The sequence below is a fragment of the Neomonachus schauinslandi genome, chromosome 13 (genome assembly GCF_002201575.2).
Source record: "Neomonachus schauinslandi chromosome 13, ASM220157v2, whole genome shotgun sequence".
NCBI lineage: Eukaryota > Metazoa > Chordata > Mammalia > Carnivora > Phocidae > Neomonachus > Neomonachus schauinslandi.
Genome location: NC_058415.1, coordinates 80,523,855 through 80,537,004, shown reverse-complemented (window position 1 = coordinate 80,537,004; position 13,150 = coordinate 80,523,855). Strand labels below are relative to the sequence as shown.

The window sequence follows — 13,150 nt, the reverse complement described above, 5'->3', positions numbered from 1 at the left end:
CCTGGGATCGAGCCCCACATCGGGCTCCCTGCTCGGCAGGAAGCCTGCTTCTCCCTCTCCCCGCTCCCCCTGCTTGTGTTCCCTCTCTCGCTGTCTCTCTCTCTCTGTCAAATAAATAAATAAAATCTTTAAAAAAATAAAAAATAAAATAAAAACACTTCTGAAATGTCAAAATGGGATGCACTTTCGAAGTTATTATTTAATATTTGATTCTGAAATAATTACAGATTCATAGGAAGTTGCAAAGATAGTAAAGAAGTCACATGTACCCTTCACTCAATTTCCCCCAGTGTTACATCTTACATAATTGTCATGCAATAACAAAACAGGAAATTGATGCTGGGACAATGTATGTATATAATTACATAACATTTTCTCACTTGTGTAGATTTATAGACCGCCATGGCAATCAATATACAAAACTAGTCCATCACCACAAAGATCTCCTCTGGGCTACCATTTATACTCATGCCCAACCTCCTCTCTTCAACCCTTTCTAACCCCTAGTACCACTAATCTATTTTTATCTTTATAATTTTGTCACTTTGAGAATGTTTTATAAATGGAATCATACAGTATATTATCTATTGAAATGAGCTTTTTTTTTTCCACTCAGGATAATGCTCTTGAAATCCAGCCACCTTGTTGTGTATCTCAATCACTCCTTTTTTGTTGCTGTGTACTATTCCATGGAGGGATATACCAAAGTTTGCTTAACCATTCGCCTACGGGGGGACTTAAAAAAAAAAAAAAGATTTATTTATTTATTTACTTGAGAGAGAGCATGAGAGGGAGTGGTAGAGGGAGAGGGAGAGAATCCCAAGCACACTACTCCCCACTGAGCAGAGTCTGATATGGCGCTCAATCTCACAACCCTGAGATCACCACCCAAGACTAAACCAAGAGTCAGGTGCTTAACCAACTGCTCCATCCAGGCACCCCTACTGGGGGACATTTTGGATGACAGTTCTTTTCTTACAGCACCTGAAAAATATTGTTCTTTCTTTTGGATCCATAGTTTCTAATAAAAAATCCATTTTCATTCAAATTATTTTTCCCCTATAGGTGAATCATTTTTTTCTGTCTGTTTTCAAGATTCTTTTCACCTTTAGCTTTCTTTTCACCTTTACCTTTCAGAAATTTGGCTATCATGTGCCTTAGCATGGATTCTTTTTTCCTTAGGATTATCCTGTTTAGGGGTCACTCAGCTTCTTGAATCTGTATGTTTATCTTTTGCCAAATTTGGGGGGCATGTTCAGCCATATTTTTAATACTTCTTCAGCCCCATCCTCTTTCTTTCCTTTTGGATTCCAATTACATGAATGTTAGATCTTTTGTTTTGGTCCTACATGTCCCTGAAGCTTTTTCTTTTTCTTTCCCAGTTTTTTTCCCTCTGTTGTTCAGGTTAACTGATTTGTTATTCTGTCTTTAAGTTCACTGATTCTGTCCTCCATCCTCTCCATTCTGCTGTTAAGCCTATTTCTTGAGTTTTTATTTCAGTTTTATATTTTTAAGTTCTAAAATTTCCATTTGGTTCTTCTTTATATCTTCCATATCTTTAATAAGACTTTCTATTTCTTTGCTGCGACTTCCTATTTTTTCGTGTTTCAAGGGTTTGTAATTGCTCATTGAAGAACTTTTACAACAGCTGCTTTAAAGTCCTTGTCAGATAATTCTAATATCTGTGCCATCATGGCACCTATAGATTGTCCTTTCTCATTCAAGTTGAGATCTTTCTGATTCTTGGTATGATGAATGATTTTTTTTTTAATTGAAACTTTGACAATTTGGGGTATTATGAGACTCTGGATCTTATATAAATCTTATGTTTTCATAGGCATCCTCTAACACTGTTCCAGCTGGGAAATAGGGTGGCACCACCTCATTACTGTCAGTTGAGGGGTGAAATTTTCTGCCTCCCTTAAAACCCAGTGGGGAGGGGCTCCTTATTACTAATGAGCAGGGATGGGAGTTTGGGGTCCCCATGTGGTCTCCACTGACACAACCCCAGGAGGACTGCCATAACGGCTGAGCAGTGGTGACAGTTTTAACCCCCATTAACCTCCTCTAACTCCACACCAGTGAGGGAAGGAGGGGATCCTCATTATGGTCTGGTGAGGGTAGAAGTCTAGGCTCTCTACTTGGTCTTTGCTGGAGGGATGGATATGAGGCTACAGTTTTTCTGCGGTATTGGGCTGGAGAACAGTGAGTAGTGTCTACAAGTTCTCTGCCTTGCTGGGTTGCCCTTTTCCTGGCCCTGTAGCTATCAAAAGCAGCCTTTTATCAGGGCTCTTTTTCTTTCCCCCCCTGTCTGTGCCCATTGGCATCTCGGGGTTGCTGGCTTCTCTGGCACCCAATCTGGGCTATATGTGGCAGAACACCCAGGGAACTCACTGCCATGTCGATCCTTGAGTCCCAGGGCACCTACCCAACCTGCCTTCTTCTCTTCACCTTTCAGAATCTTCTTTTGTTTGTTTTAAATATAATGTCCTGGGTTTTTAGCTATACCTAGTGTTAGGAATAGGGAAAATTGGAAGTCACTTGAAGTTATTCTTTAACTTAAGACTATAATGTACTAGTCACTTAAAGTTATTCTTATTTTACAAAATATCCTCAGTTTATGAAAGAGAAGTTCCTTCATAGCCTTGTTAATTAAATAACTAACTTAAAAGTAAAACAAAACCTTAGGTGGATCCTATCTTTAAAAGAAAATCAAAGACAAATATGTAGATCCCTGCTGTAACCCCTTTATTTTAACATGTCATGAAGTATCTATCACACAGTAAGCCACTAATACTTGATAAGTGAATTAAATAAATCTGTATTTTTGTCTGAATACGCATTATTTTTCCTGCTTTGTTAATTTAAAATATATACCCCCCATTCAAGAACCATACTGTTCCTTGCCTTCCTACCTTTGGTCATGACCTCTTCACCCTATACCTCTTTCCTGAACTAGCCCTTATCCTTCCAGACCCAGTTTACATATTTCATCTCCAAATAGTTTCCCTTAACCCCACATTCCCTTAATCCCGCAGGTTGGATGCCTCACTTATATGCTCCCATGGAGATCTGTTTTTCCCTATTAGTAGTTAACACTCTATACTGTAATTATCTATTTACTGTTGTCTTCCCAGCTAGTCTATTGGCTTCTGGAGAGCAGGAGCTGATCTAAATGTTCATAGTTATAGAACCAGCACCAAACAGTGCCTGCCATATTACAGGGACACAATAATTACTTGCTGAATAAGTGGATTACTCTTAACTTGACTTTTTCTTTGTACCAGGGATCATGAAGCAGAAGAACCTCAGCTCTCAGACTGGTTTAATCCTGAGTAAGACAAAATATTCTGCACACACACAAATAATAATAATAATAATAATAATAATAATAATAATAATAACAAACTGAATTTAAATGGGGGAGATTTTTTTTTCCCCATCATCAAATTATACCTATCCTGGGAGGCTTCTAGGCGTTGGAGTTTTTATTTATTTTCTTTTAATTTTTAAAAAAGATTTTATTTATTTGAGAGAGAGACAGATATTGCGAGAGAGAGCATGAGCAGGGAGGAGAGGGAGAAGCAGGCTCCCCACTGAGCAGGGAGCCTGACATGGGGCTCTATCCCAGGATCCTGGGATTATGACCTAAGCCAAAGGCAGACGCTTAACCAACTGAGACACCCAGGCACCCCCTTGGAGTTTTTATTTTTAAGCCTTTTATATATAAACCTAGTGTCTCTTTATCAAGAATCAGGCAATTAAGGGCCATAATGAGAAAACTGTTATCTAGTTTAACGTTCCTGGTTTCATTAGTGGAAAGAAAAAAAAAATCTTTTTAGTAGCAGCCCGAAAATGCCATTAATGACTTCTCTTGATTTTGGCATTAACACTCAGGGGAGAATCTCATTCTTTATAATGGCCATCGAGTATTCTATTTTATGGCTGTATACCATAATTTATATAGCCAGTTCCCTGTTGGTTTTGAATCATTTGCAATTTGAGGGCTGTTGTAAATCATGCTTTGATGAACATCCTTATACATATTATTTTTGTACCCTCTTGTGTGAATTAATCCATATGATAAATGCCTATTGTAGCATCATTAGTTTAAGAGATACAAACATTTTACATTTTTATTCAGGTGGCTAAACTGCCTTTTAATAATTATTCCATTTGTTTTTCTAATCTACAGTGGATAAGTGTGAATGATATTTTATTTGTTTTATAAATTTACATTTTATTCTAGTAGTATCAAACATTTTATTATTGGCAAAAACTGCTAGTTAAAATATCTCAATTCAGTTTGCACTTCTGTAATTATTATTGAATTTGGACATCTTTTATATGTGTGTTCTTTATTTGTATTTCATGTTTTGTGAATTCTTTTTTCATATCTATGTTTTTAAAATAACCTCAAGTGCACAGAATTAGATAATAATCTTTGCTTCATAACTCACTCTCATCATTAGGTTATGCAAGATCCACTCTTATTATTTGTGTGTTTTCTTGCTTGCTTATATTTAATGAAACAAGAATTTCTACATTCAATAACTTCAACATCCAGCTCTGCCTTTTCTCATCCTGTCTCTTCACCCTCTGCCTTGAAACAACCTCCATCCTGAATCCTGCTTCATCATCCCCTTGCTTTCTCTTTTTTTAAATATAAGTGTAGATCTTCCCTACCTGTTCTGGAAAAAGTATATTTTTAAATTTTAGTTTTGGTAACTTTATAAAGAGGATATAATGCTGTGTGTGATCTCCAGGGACTTAGTTTGACCCTTAATATTAGAGTGCTAAGATTCATCCAAATTGCGTATTACTATCCTTCATTTTGATGGCTGCGTAATAGTTGACTATAGAAATATACCACAGTTTGTTCATCCATTGCCTTAGTAATGGGCACTTGAACTGTTTCTAAGTTGTTATTATGAACATTAAGAAGTAACACTCTTGGGGCGCCTGGGTGGCTCAGTCGTTAAGCGTCTGCCTTCGGCTCAGGTCATGATCCCAGGGTCCTGGGATCGAGCCCCACGTCGGGCTCCCTGCTCCGTGGGAAGCCTGCTTCTCCCTCCCCCACTCCCTCTGCTTGTGTTCCCTCTGTCGCTGTGTCTCTCTCTGTCAAATAAATAAATAAAATCTTTAAAAAAAAAAAAAAGAAGTAACACTCTTGTAAGAGGCCTTTCCAAAGAGTTCAAAGTGTTTAAAATATGAAAAAAATTATAAAGTGGCTGCCCAATATCTATCTCTGACCTCATCTTCAACTATTGTTTCCCTCACTCCACTCCAATCATGCTGGCTCCTTGTTGTTCTTTGGATCCACCAAGCATGCTCTCACCTGGAGATCTCTGCACCTGTTGTTCTTTCTGCATAGACCATTCATCCTCCAAACAGCCAGATGACTCATTTTTTCACTTCCCTCTGGACTCCACTCAAATGTTATCAGTGAAGCCTTCTCTAATCACTCCATATGAACCAGCACACCCATTCCCTTTCTCCCTTATCCAGATTTATTTTTTCCATTGCTCTCATCAACATTTGACACACTGTATATTTGCTTGCTTATTCATTTATTATCTGCCTCTCCCATGAGAACGTGCCTAGAAAAAAAAAAAGCCTAGCTATAGTAGAGGTTCAATATTTGTTTTTTTTTTTTTTTAAGATTTTATTTATTTATCTGAGAGAGAGAATGGGAGACAGAGAGCATGAGAGGGGAAGGGTCAGAGGGAGAAGCAGGCTCCCGAGCCCGATGCGGGACTTGATCCCAGGACTCCAGGATCATGACCTGAGCCGAAGGCAGTCGCTTAACCAACTGAGCCACCCAGGCGCCCGAGGTTCAATATTTGTATAAATAATGTATAATTGTATAAATAATGTATAAATAAATACATGAGACCTTTTGTCTAATCAAAATGATAGCACCTTCATAACAATGTAATAATAGTGGTAGAAGGCATTGTGCTTTATTATGAAGCATCACACCGGCTTTTAGTTTAAAATGAAATGACCTCTTCAGTATTGAGATATCAGGGAAGAAGCTCATTTTTGGTTCTTATTAGGCAGAAAAATCCATAAGCTTAAAGTAAATATGAAAGAATAAATGTCTCAGAACATCCAAGGAAAGCGTGAAAAATAAGAAAGTTAAGAGGATTTTTGCCTTAAATATCTAAACATCATTATGATCAAATCAACATGGAATGGATCAGAGGAGTAGTAAATACAGAATTAGATCACAGTATGCATTAAAGTTGATATACAACAAAAATGGCATTTTAAAAATCAGTGAGGAAAGGATAGATTATTTCATAAATTATACTGACACTATTTGCAGTCTAAGTATGGGGAAAAATGGGGCCTTACTCCTATGGCATAAAGATAAGTTCCTCACAGATTACAGACTTAACTGTAAAAAATAGAGCAGTAAAAATTTTTGTGAGAAAATCAGTATGACAACATGTAAAGTCTAGGTAAGAAGGAAATCTTAATTCATGCTGGAAACCTACTAGCTATTTAAAAAGACATATTTCACTATATAAAAAGATTTAACTTTTATTTGGTTTAAAACCAAAAATTTAGTAGACAAAAAATCTGGGAAAAATTATTTGTAATACAGATAATAATTATCGAAATATAAGGAACTTTATAAACTGCTGAGAAAAAAATTAACAATTCAATACAGAAATATGAAACTCGGGGCATCTGGGTGGCTTCAGTCAGTTAAGCATCTGACTCTTAATTTCGGCTCAGGTCATGATCTCTCAGGTTCATGAGATGGAGCCTCACATTGGGCTCTGCGCTGAGCGTGGAGCCTGCTTGAGATTCTCTCTCTTCCTCTCCCTCTGCCCCTCCCCCACTGCTGATGCTGTCTCTCTAAAATATATATGTATATATATTTTATATTTATATATAATTTGCTCACATTAGAGCAAACTGAGATAGCCAATAAGTATACAAAAAGATACTCAAATTCACTAGAAATCAGAGAAATGTAAGATAATGTAAAAATGAGCTATTATTTATACCCATCAAACTGAAATCTTTTTAAAGCTACAATCTAATAGTATAGGGGAAATGCTGGTGGGAAGGTGAAGTATTATAGCCTTTTAAAAAAGTGATTAGGTAACAAACCAATTAAAAAAAAAAACTTTTATTTATTTATTTATTTTTGTATGTATGTATGTATGTATGTATTTGAGACCAAGTGTGAGCAAGTGGGGGAAAGGGCAGAGGGAGAGAATCTTCAAGCAGACTCCTCACAGAGCACGGAGCCCCATGCAGGGCTCAATCTCATGACCCATGAGATCACGACCTGAGTTGAAACCAAGAGTCGGATGCTTAACCAACTGTGCCACCCAGGTACCCCGGGTAACAACTATTAAAAATGAACATAGGTATACAGCAATCCCACTCCTGGGATTAGCCAGTAAAAATAACAGCAACAATACCTAAGGACATGAGATTAAGGTTTGTTGTATCGCTTTTTATAAGGACAGAAATCCCAGAAATAAAATGAAAACCTATTCCGAAGGAAATGGCTAAACAAACTGTCCACACCTTGGAATATTATGCAGCCATTACAAAGGGTGAATGAGAACTAGTCCAGATAAATGGAAAGGATTTCCACAAGTGTGTTGAGTAGAAAGACAAGCTACAGAAAAGTATGCATTATCTCATTATTACAAAATAAACAAGATTTTAAAAGCCTGGATATATGTGTGTATTTAACGTATAAGTGCATATTATACACATGTTATCTACAGAATTCTATGAATATGGCGAGGAGACGAAAAGGGTACCAATCAGGCTGCTAATATGGCAATCTGGCTAGGAAAAGGGAGGTAGAAGATGGTATACTGTGGAGCAGGAGTAGATGTAGGAAACATACACCCCGGAAATTCTCTAGTACTATCATGATTCTGTTTGCTCATGGTACATTTATCTCTATGACATCACTTCTGCTTCTTACACTTTTTAGACTCATGTTCAGTTTCCTAAAACTAGATATACATCAAAATAGCCTGGACTTACAGGAAGAGCCCTCACCCTCTCTCTCCAGAACTACTTTTTGAACAAATTATACCCTCCCATATCATCGTCATGATCACATCTCGTCAACTCTTAGTAATACCTTCTAGCATTGAAATCATTTCTAATTCATTTTAGCACCTATTCTCTCTTTATTAGGAATGTGGATATCTTAGGCCATATATATGATTTCCCTCCCTCATTATCATGCTTCTTTCTATGTCACACCTATGATAGTCTATAGCACTATGACACTTCAGCAGTCTCACCTGTGTACTTTCCTTCCACAAATTTTCATTGTTAGCAATATACTTCATGAGCAGGTCACTTTGTATCCTGCTGAATACCATCTGCTCAGGCCTCATGAGGTATTTTCTAAGCTCCTCGGATACTGAGTCTATCAGGGTATGAGAGAAACAACTCAACGGAGATGAAGTAACTTCAGTGAAGGGATGGTTGGCAGAGATGTGAACAAGGTGAAGAAACCCAGCAAAGGATATGGAGGCATCGAGAGGCCTGCAACAGCAAGAAGCTGTGACTACCCTCAGCCTAAAGGGACAAGGGAAGGGACGGTGTTCCCTGGAGACCAGGGATTTCTGGAACTAGGAAAGGGCTGCCCAACAGAAGCTGTAGTTATATATGGACACAGCCACTGTCAAGATCTCAACAGCAGTAATGCAATTTTCTGCCTGGTAGCTCAGCAGCATAAGGAACCACAGGTGACCTGCTATCAGGTTCATAGAACCATGACTTACTTCCTAGAGGAAAGACTCCTCCTCCCTTGGGAACTGAGAACACTACACACACTGAACCCAAGGTCACAAGAATGGCAAGTAAACATTCCATAAGTGAATTATTAGATGTAATTGTGAGCAGGAATGTCTCCACCTCCACCTTGTTTTATGAACTGTGCATGTTAGCTTTGGAAGAAACAGTATCTCATAGTGCTCACTGATTCAAAGCATGACTGGGGTACTATTATAGAACAGTTCCTCAGCCTTTTCAGGGAATTAATCTTGGAACTAACACTGAAATTGAGACTTTCCCTGGCTATTCCACTTTCTACCAGGTCGGCTGCCTCTGGACAGTGAGGCACATAGACCAGAGACCTTTATGGAAGTGGGCCAACTGCTACATTACTTTCACCATGAAACAAGTATCTTGGTTGGAGGCAATGTTATGTGTGATACAATGGCAATTAATAAGATATTATGGGAAAAAGAATAAGATATTCTGCAAGTCAACAAAGCTGACAGATTTATAGGCAGGAAAAGCAAATCCTTACCCATAACATAAAATATTCCCCTGAAGGAAAAGTGTGGTCCCTTTCTTTATGGAGTCTAATATAATCAACCAGCCATCTGGCTGGCCGGTCCCCCTGGGAAATGGTGTCATACTGTGGGCTCCGATTGTCCCCTGTTGTTGACAAGTTGGGTACTCAGCACTGGATATAGCTCAGTCTTAGCAAGGAGATGTCCATGTCATTGAGCCTGGGCATAAACTCCATTGGACTCCAAGTAACTGGGGCCACTTTATACAGAGACACTAAGCCAGCCACAAGGGAGACTGGGCAAGGTATCTGGTTGCCATCCAGAGGGTAGATCATCTTGTCCGCCTGATTGCTGAGCAACTCCTTTGCAGAGAATGCCCTCTGGCCAGCATTTACCTTCCAGGTAAGGAGTTCCATACCTGTAAGAGAAATCTAAGGACTCTAAGTCTCTCCTCCCTCTCCCTCTTCTGTTTTATCAAACAATTTCTAAACACAAGTTTTTAACCACCTTCTGCTTTCAGAGACTCTTTTTGTTCTGTCAGCAAATCTTTAATCTGATCTAATGAAGAAAGAGGGATAATCTTCAAACACTTTCATCTTCTCAAATAGATACTGATTTGCATCTGTGATGTGCCTAATTGATAAGCATCACCACTGCGATGAGGGTACATCTGGCCAGTATTAAGGTGGAATTTGAGACTTGTGAGTCAAATGGAAGTGTATAACTATAAACTCTAAGAAGGGTTTAAAAATAAATGTATAGGGCGCCTGGGTGGCTCAGTTGGTTAAGTGACTGCCTTCAGCTCAGGTCATGATCCCAGGGTCCTGGGATGGAGTCCCACGTCGGGCTCCATGCTCTGCGGGAAGCCTGCTTATCCCTCTCCCACTCCCCCTGCTTGTGTTCCCTCTCTCGCTGTGTCTCTCTCTGTCAAATAAATAAAATCTTTAAATAAATAAATAAATAAATGTATAATAAATAAATGTGGAAGTTTAAAAAATCCCTATAATGGTAAGAGTAAGGGTACTTTTCTTTTTAAAGATTGTATTTATTTGAGAGAGAGAGAGAGAATGAGAGAGAGAGCACAAGACAGGGTAGGGTAAGAGGGAGAAGCAGATTCCCTGGCCAGCAGGGAGCCCTATGCGGGACTTGATCCCGGGACTCCAGGATCATGACCTGAGCCGAAGGCAGTCGCTTAACCAACTGAGCCACCCAGGCGCCCAAGAGTAAGGGAACTTTTGAAGAATTTTTTTATTATTAATGTACTATTTTTTTTTTAAAGATTTTATTTATTTGACAGAGAGAGACAAAGTGAGAGAAGGAACACAAGCAGGGGGAGTGGGAGAGGGAGAAGCAGGCTTCCCCGCGGAGCAGGGAGCCCGATGCGGGGCTCGATCCCAGGACTCTAGGATCATGACCTGAGCCGAAGGCAGACGCTCAACGACTGAGCCACCCAGGCGCCCCTATTAATGTACTATTAAGGGTTGCCAAATCTTACCTTATCTGGGTCTGGATTTGTAAACAAAACGTATAATCACCAAAAGCAAAATGGCCTCTCACTTTGTATTCAATTCCTTCCAAAATGAGGGTGTTAATTTGCTTCAATAGTTTAATGCCCTGCCTCCAGCCAAACTGTTTATTTTTACTTCTGTTTGTTTGCTTTGTTTTTTGTTTGTTTATTAGTACTAATGCTGCTGCTTCTGCTGTTATTTTGTTACTATTAGAAGCAAACCTAATATGAATTTTTGGATTAACCTTATTTTCTTCCAGGTTGCACTGACAGGCCTAGAGCAGTAGGAAGGGTGGGAAGAAGGTACTCTAGATCTCCTAGGACAAAAAGGAGGAAGAGAAGACAAGGAAGATAAACACAGACAGTGGTGCTGTCTGCTTTAGGCAATAATCAGAGAAATGTTTAGACACTGGGCTGCTAGTTTAAGCTGCAGTCAGAGCTCAAGGGAAAAAAAAATCCCAAAAGGCAGTTTGGTGTACTGATTAAAGCACAGATTGGGAAAGCCAACTGGTTGATCTTCCATCTTGACTCTGCCATTTGTTAGCTGTGGGATACTAAGTAATTGACTCAACCAATCTGTGCTCACGTTTCCTCATATGAAAAATAGAGGTAAGAATGGTACTTATATTGTAGGACATTGCAAGGATTAAGTAAAGACTGTAAAGCACTTAATCACCATGCCTGGCACTTAGTAAGTACTTTGTAATCATCAGCTATTATCACTTGGACCACAACTTCTGTTGTTATGATAAGGTGGTAGCTTAATTTGTTTCATATTTGTTCAACAGAAAACGTCCTGATGTAAAAACAACAACTGATTGGTTTGCGCCAATCATATGGGAAGGAACTTACAATAGACAAGTCCTGGAGAAGTATTACAAAAGGCTGAACACTACCATAGGCTTGGCTGTGTTTGCTTCTGGAAAGTAGGTGCTACTAACATTCATCCTTTTTTATTTTGGAAAAAACGTGGATAAGCACCCATGAACTCTCTACATCCAAAGAGTTACTCATAATTAACCCTAATCATGATTTCTGGCTGACCTGCACAATTATTTATAGTGGTTATTTTCTCCAACCATGGCTGGGAGTCCTTTACATGACTTAGGAATCTTTTTATTAATATCCATTTAGCTCTCTTTTCCTTTCTTCTCAAACAACTTTATGGCTCTTCTCAGGCCCCCAAGCTCACTACCTCCTCTTTCATTAACCAACATAGTTAAGCTCTAGACCCAACTTCTCTGCTCCTACCTCCTGGTAGTTGTTTAGCAACAACGACACATGTGTTAGACAGCATGCTTAAGTGACGTGAATTCTCCTGATGAGTTTTCAAAATAGTGTTTTGTTTTTCCTGTTTCACAGGTTTGTAGATCAGTACCTGCAACAGTTCATCCAGTCTGCTAATAAACACTTCATGAGTGGCTACAATGTTATCTTTTACATCTTGATGGAGGACTTCTCCAAACTACCTCCCATAGAGTTAGGTCCCCTTCGAACATTTAAACTATGTATTGTACTCAGACAACATGTGTGGAAAGACCTGAATTACATATACATGAGGAACTTGCATATATACATCCTAGAACACATCCAGTACGAAGTTGACTTTCTCTTCAGTATGACTGTAAACCAGATCTTCAAGAATGACTTTGGTGTAGAAGCCCTGGGCAAGTCTGTAGCTCAACTCCATGCATGGTGGTATTTTGGACGTGCCAAAAATTTCCCTTATGAGAGAAGCCCTAACTCAGCAGCTTTCATCCCTTTTGGAGAGGGAGATTTCTATTACCATGGTGCAATTTTTGGTGGCACACCCTATGAAGTTTTAGCCTTCATTGAGGAATATAAAAAAGGAGTTCAAAATGATGCCAGAAGTGGATTTAAGAGTGCATATGAACATTACCTAAACAAATATTTGTTTATCAATAAACCCACTAAGTTGTTATCACCAGAATACAATTGGGATCCAAATTTTAGACCTCCCCCACAAATTAAACATGTGAAGATAGAATGGCAGTCAAAAAGTATTTGATGGCTATATCATTAGATTCATGAATTAATAAGTGAATCATCAAAATAATTCTTCAAATATAAAACTTATTAAAAGTTTCAGTGTTTTAGAAACTTACAAAAATGTGCAATCTTCCAAAATAAATTGTTTTTCTCCTTGCAATTTTGAACCATCTAAATCTACCTAAACTGGATTAAGAAATTAAGTGGATGTTACATCCACATTAAGTGGATGTTAATTTAATGTTAATGCACAGTGATGTTATTATCTACATATTATAAATAATGTAGAAATACTTTTTGAGGCATAAAATGAAGAAACACACCCACACTCTAGTTC

At 38.5% G+C, this 13,150-nt stretch overlaps 1 protein-coding gene across 1 annotated transcript; it reads left to right on the top strand.

Annotated features, from left to right (window-relative positions):
* Positions 1–3,276: 3,276 nt before the first annotated feature.
* Positions 3,277–12,832, top strand: LOC110581684 (glycosyltransferase 6 domain-containing protein 1-like; the record flags this gene model as incomplete). The annotated part of the gene is made up of 3 exons (XM_021691597.1): positions 3,277–3,335; positions 11,592–11,729; positions 12,166–12,832. Coding segments are annotated over 3 exons (864 nt in total), but the record flags the coding sequence as incomplete, so codon positions are not given.
* Between the last annotated feature and the right edge of the window lie 318 nt (positions 12,833–13,150).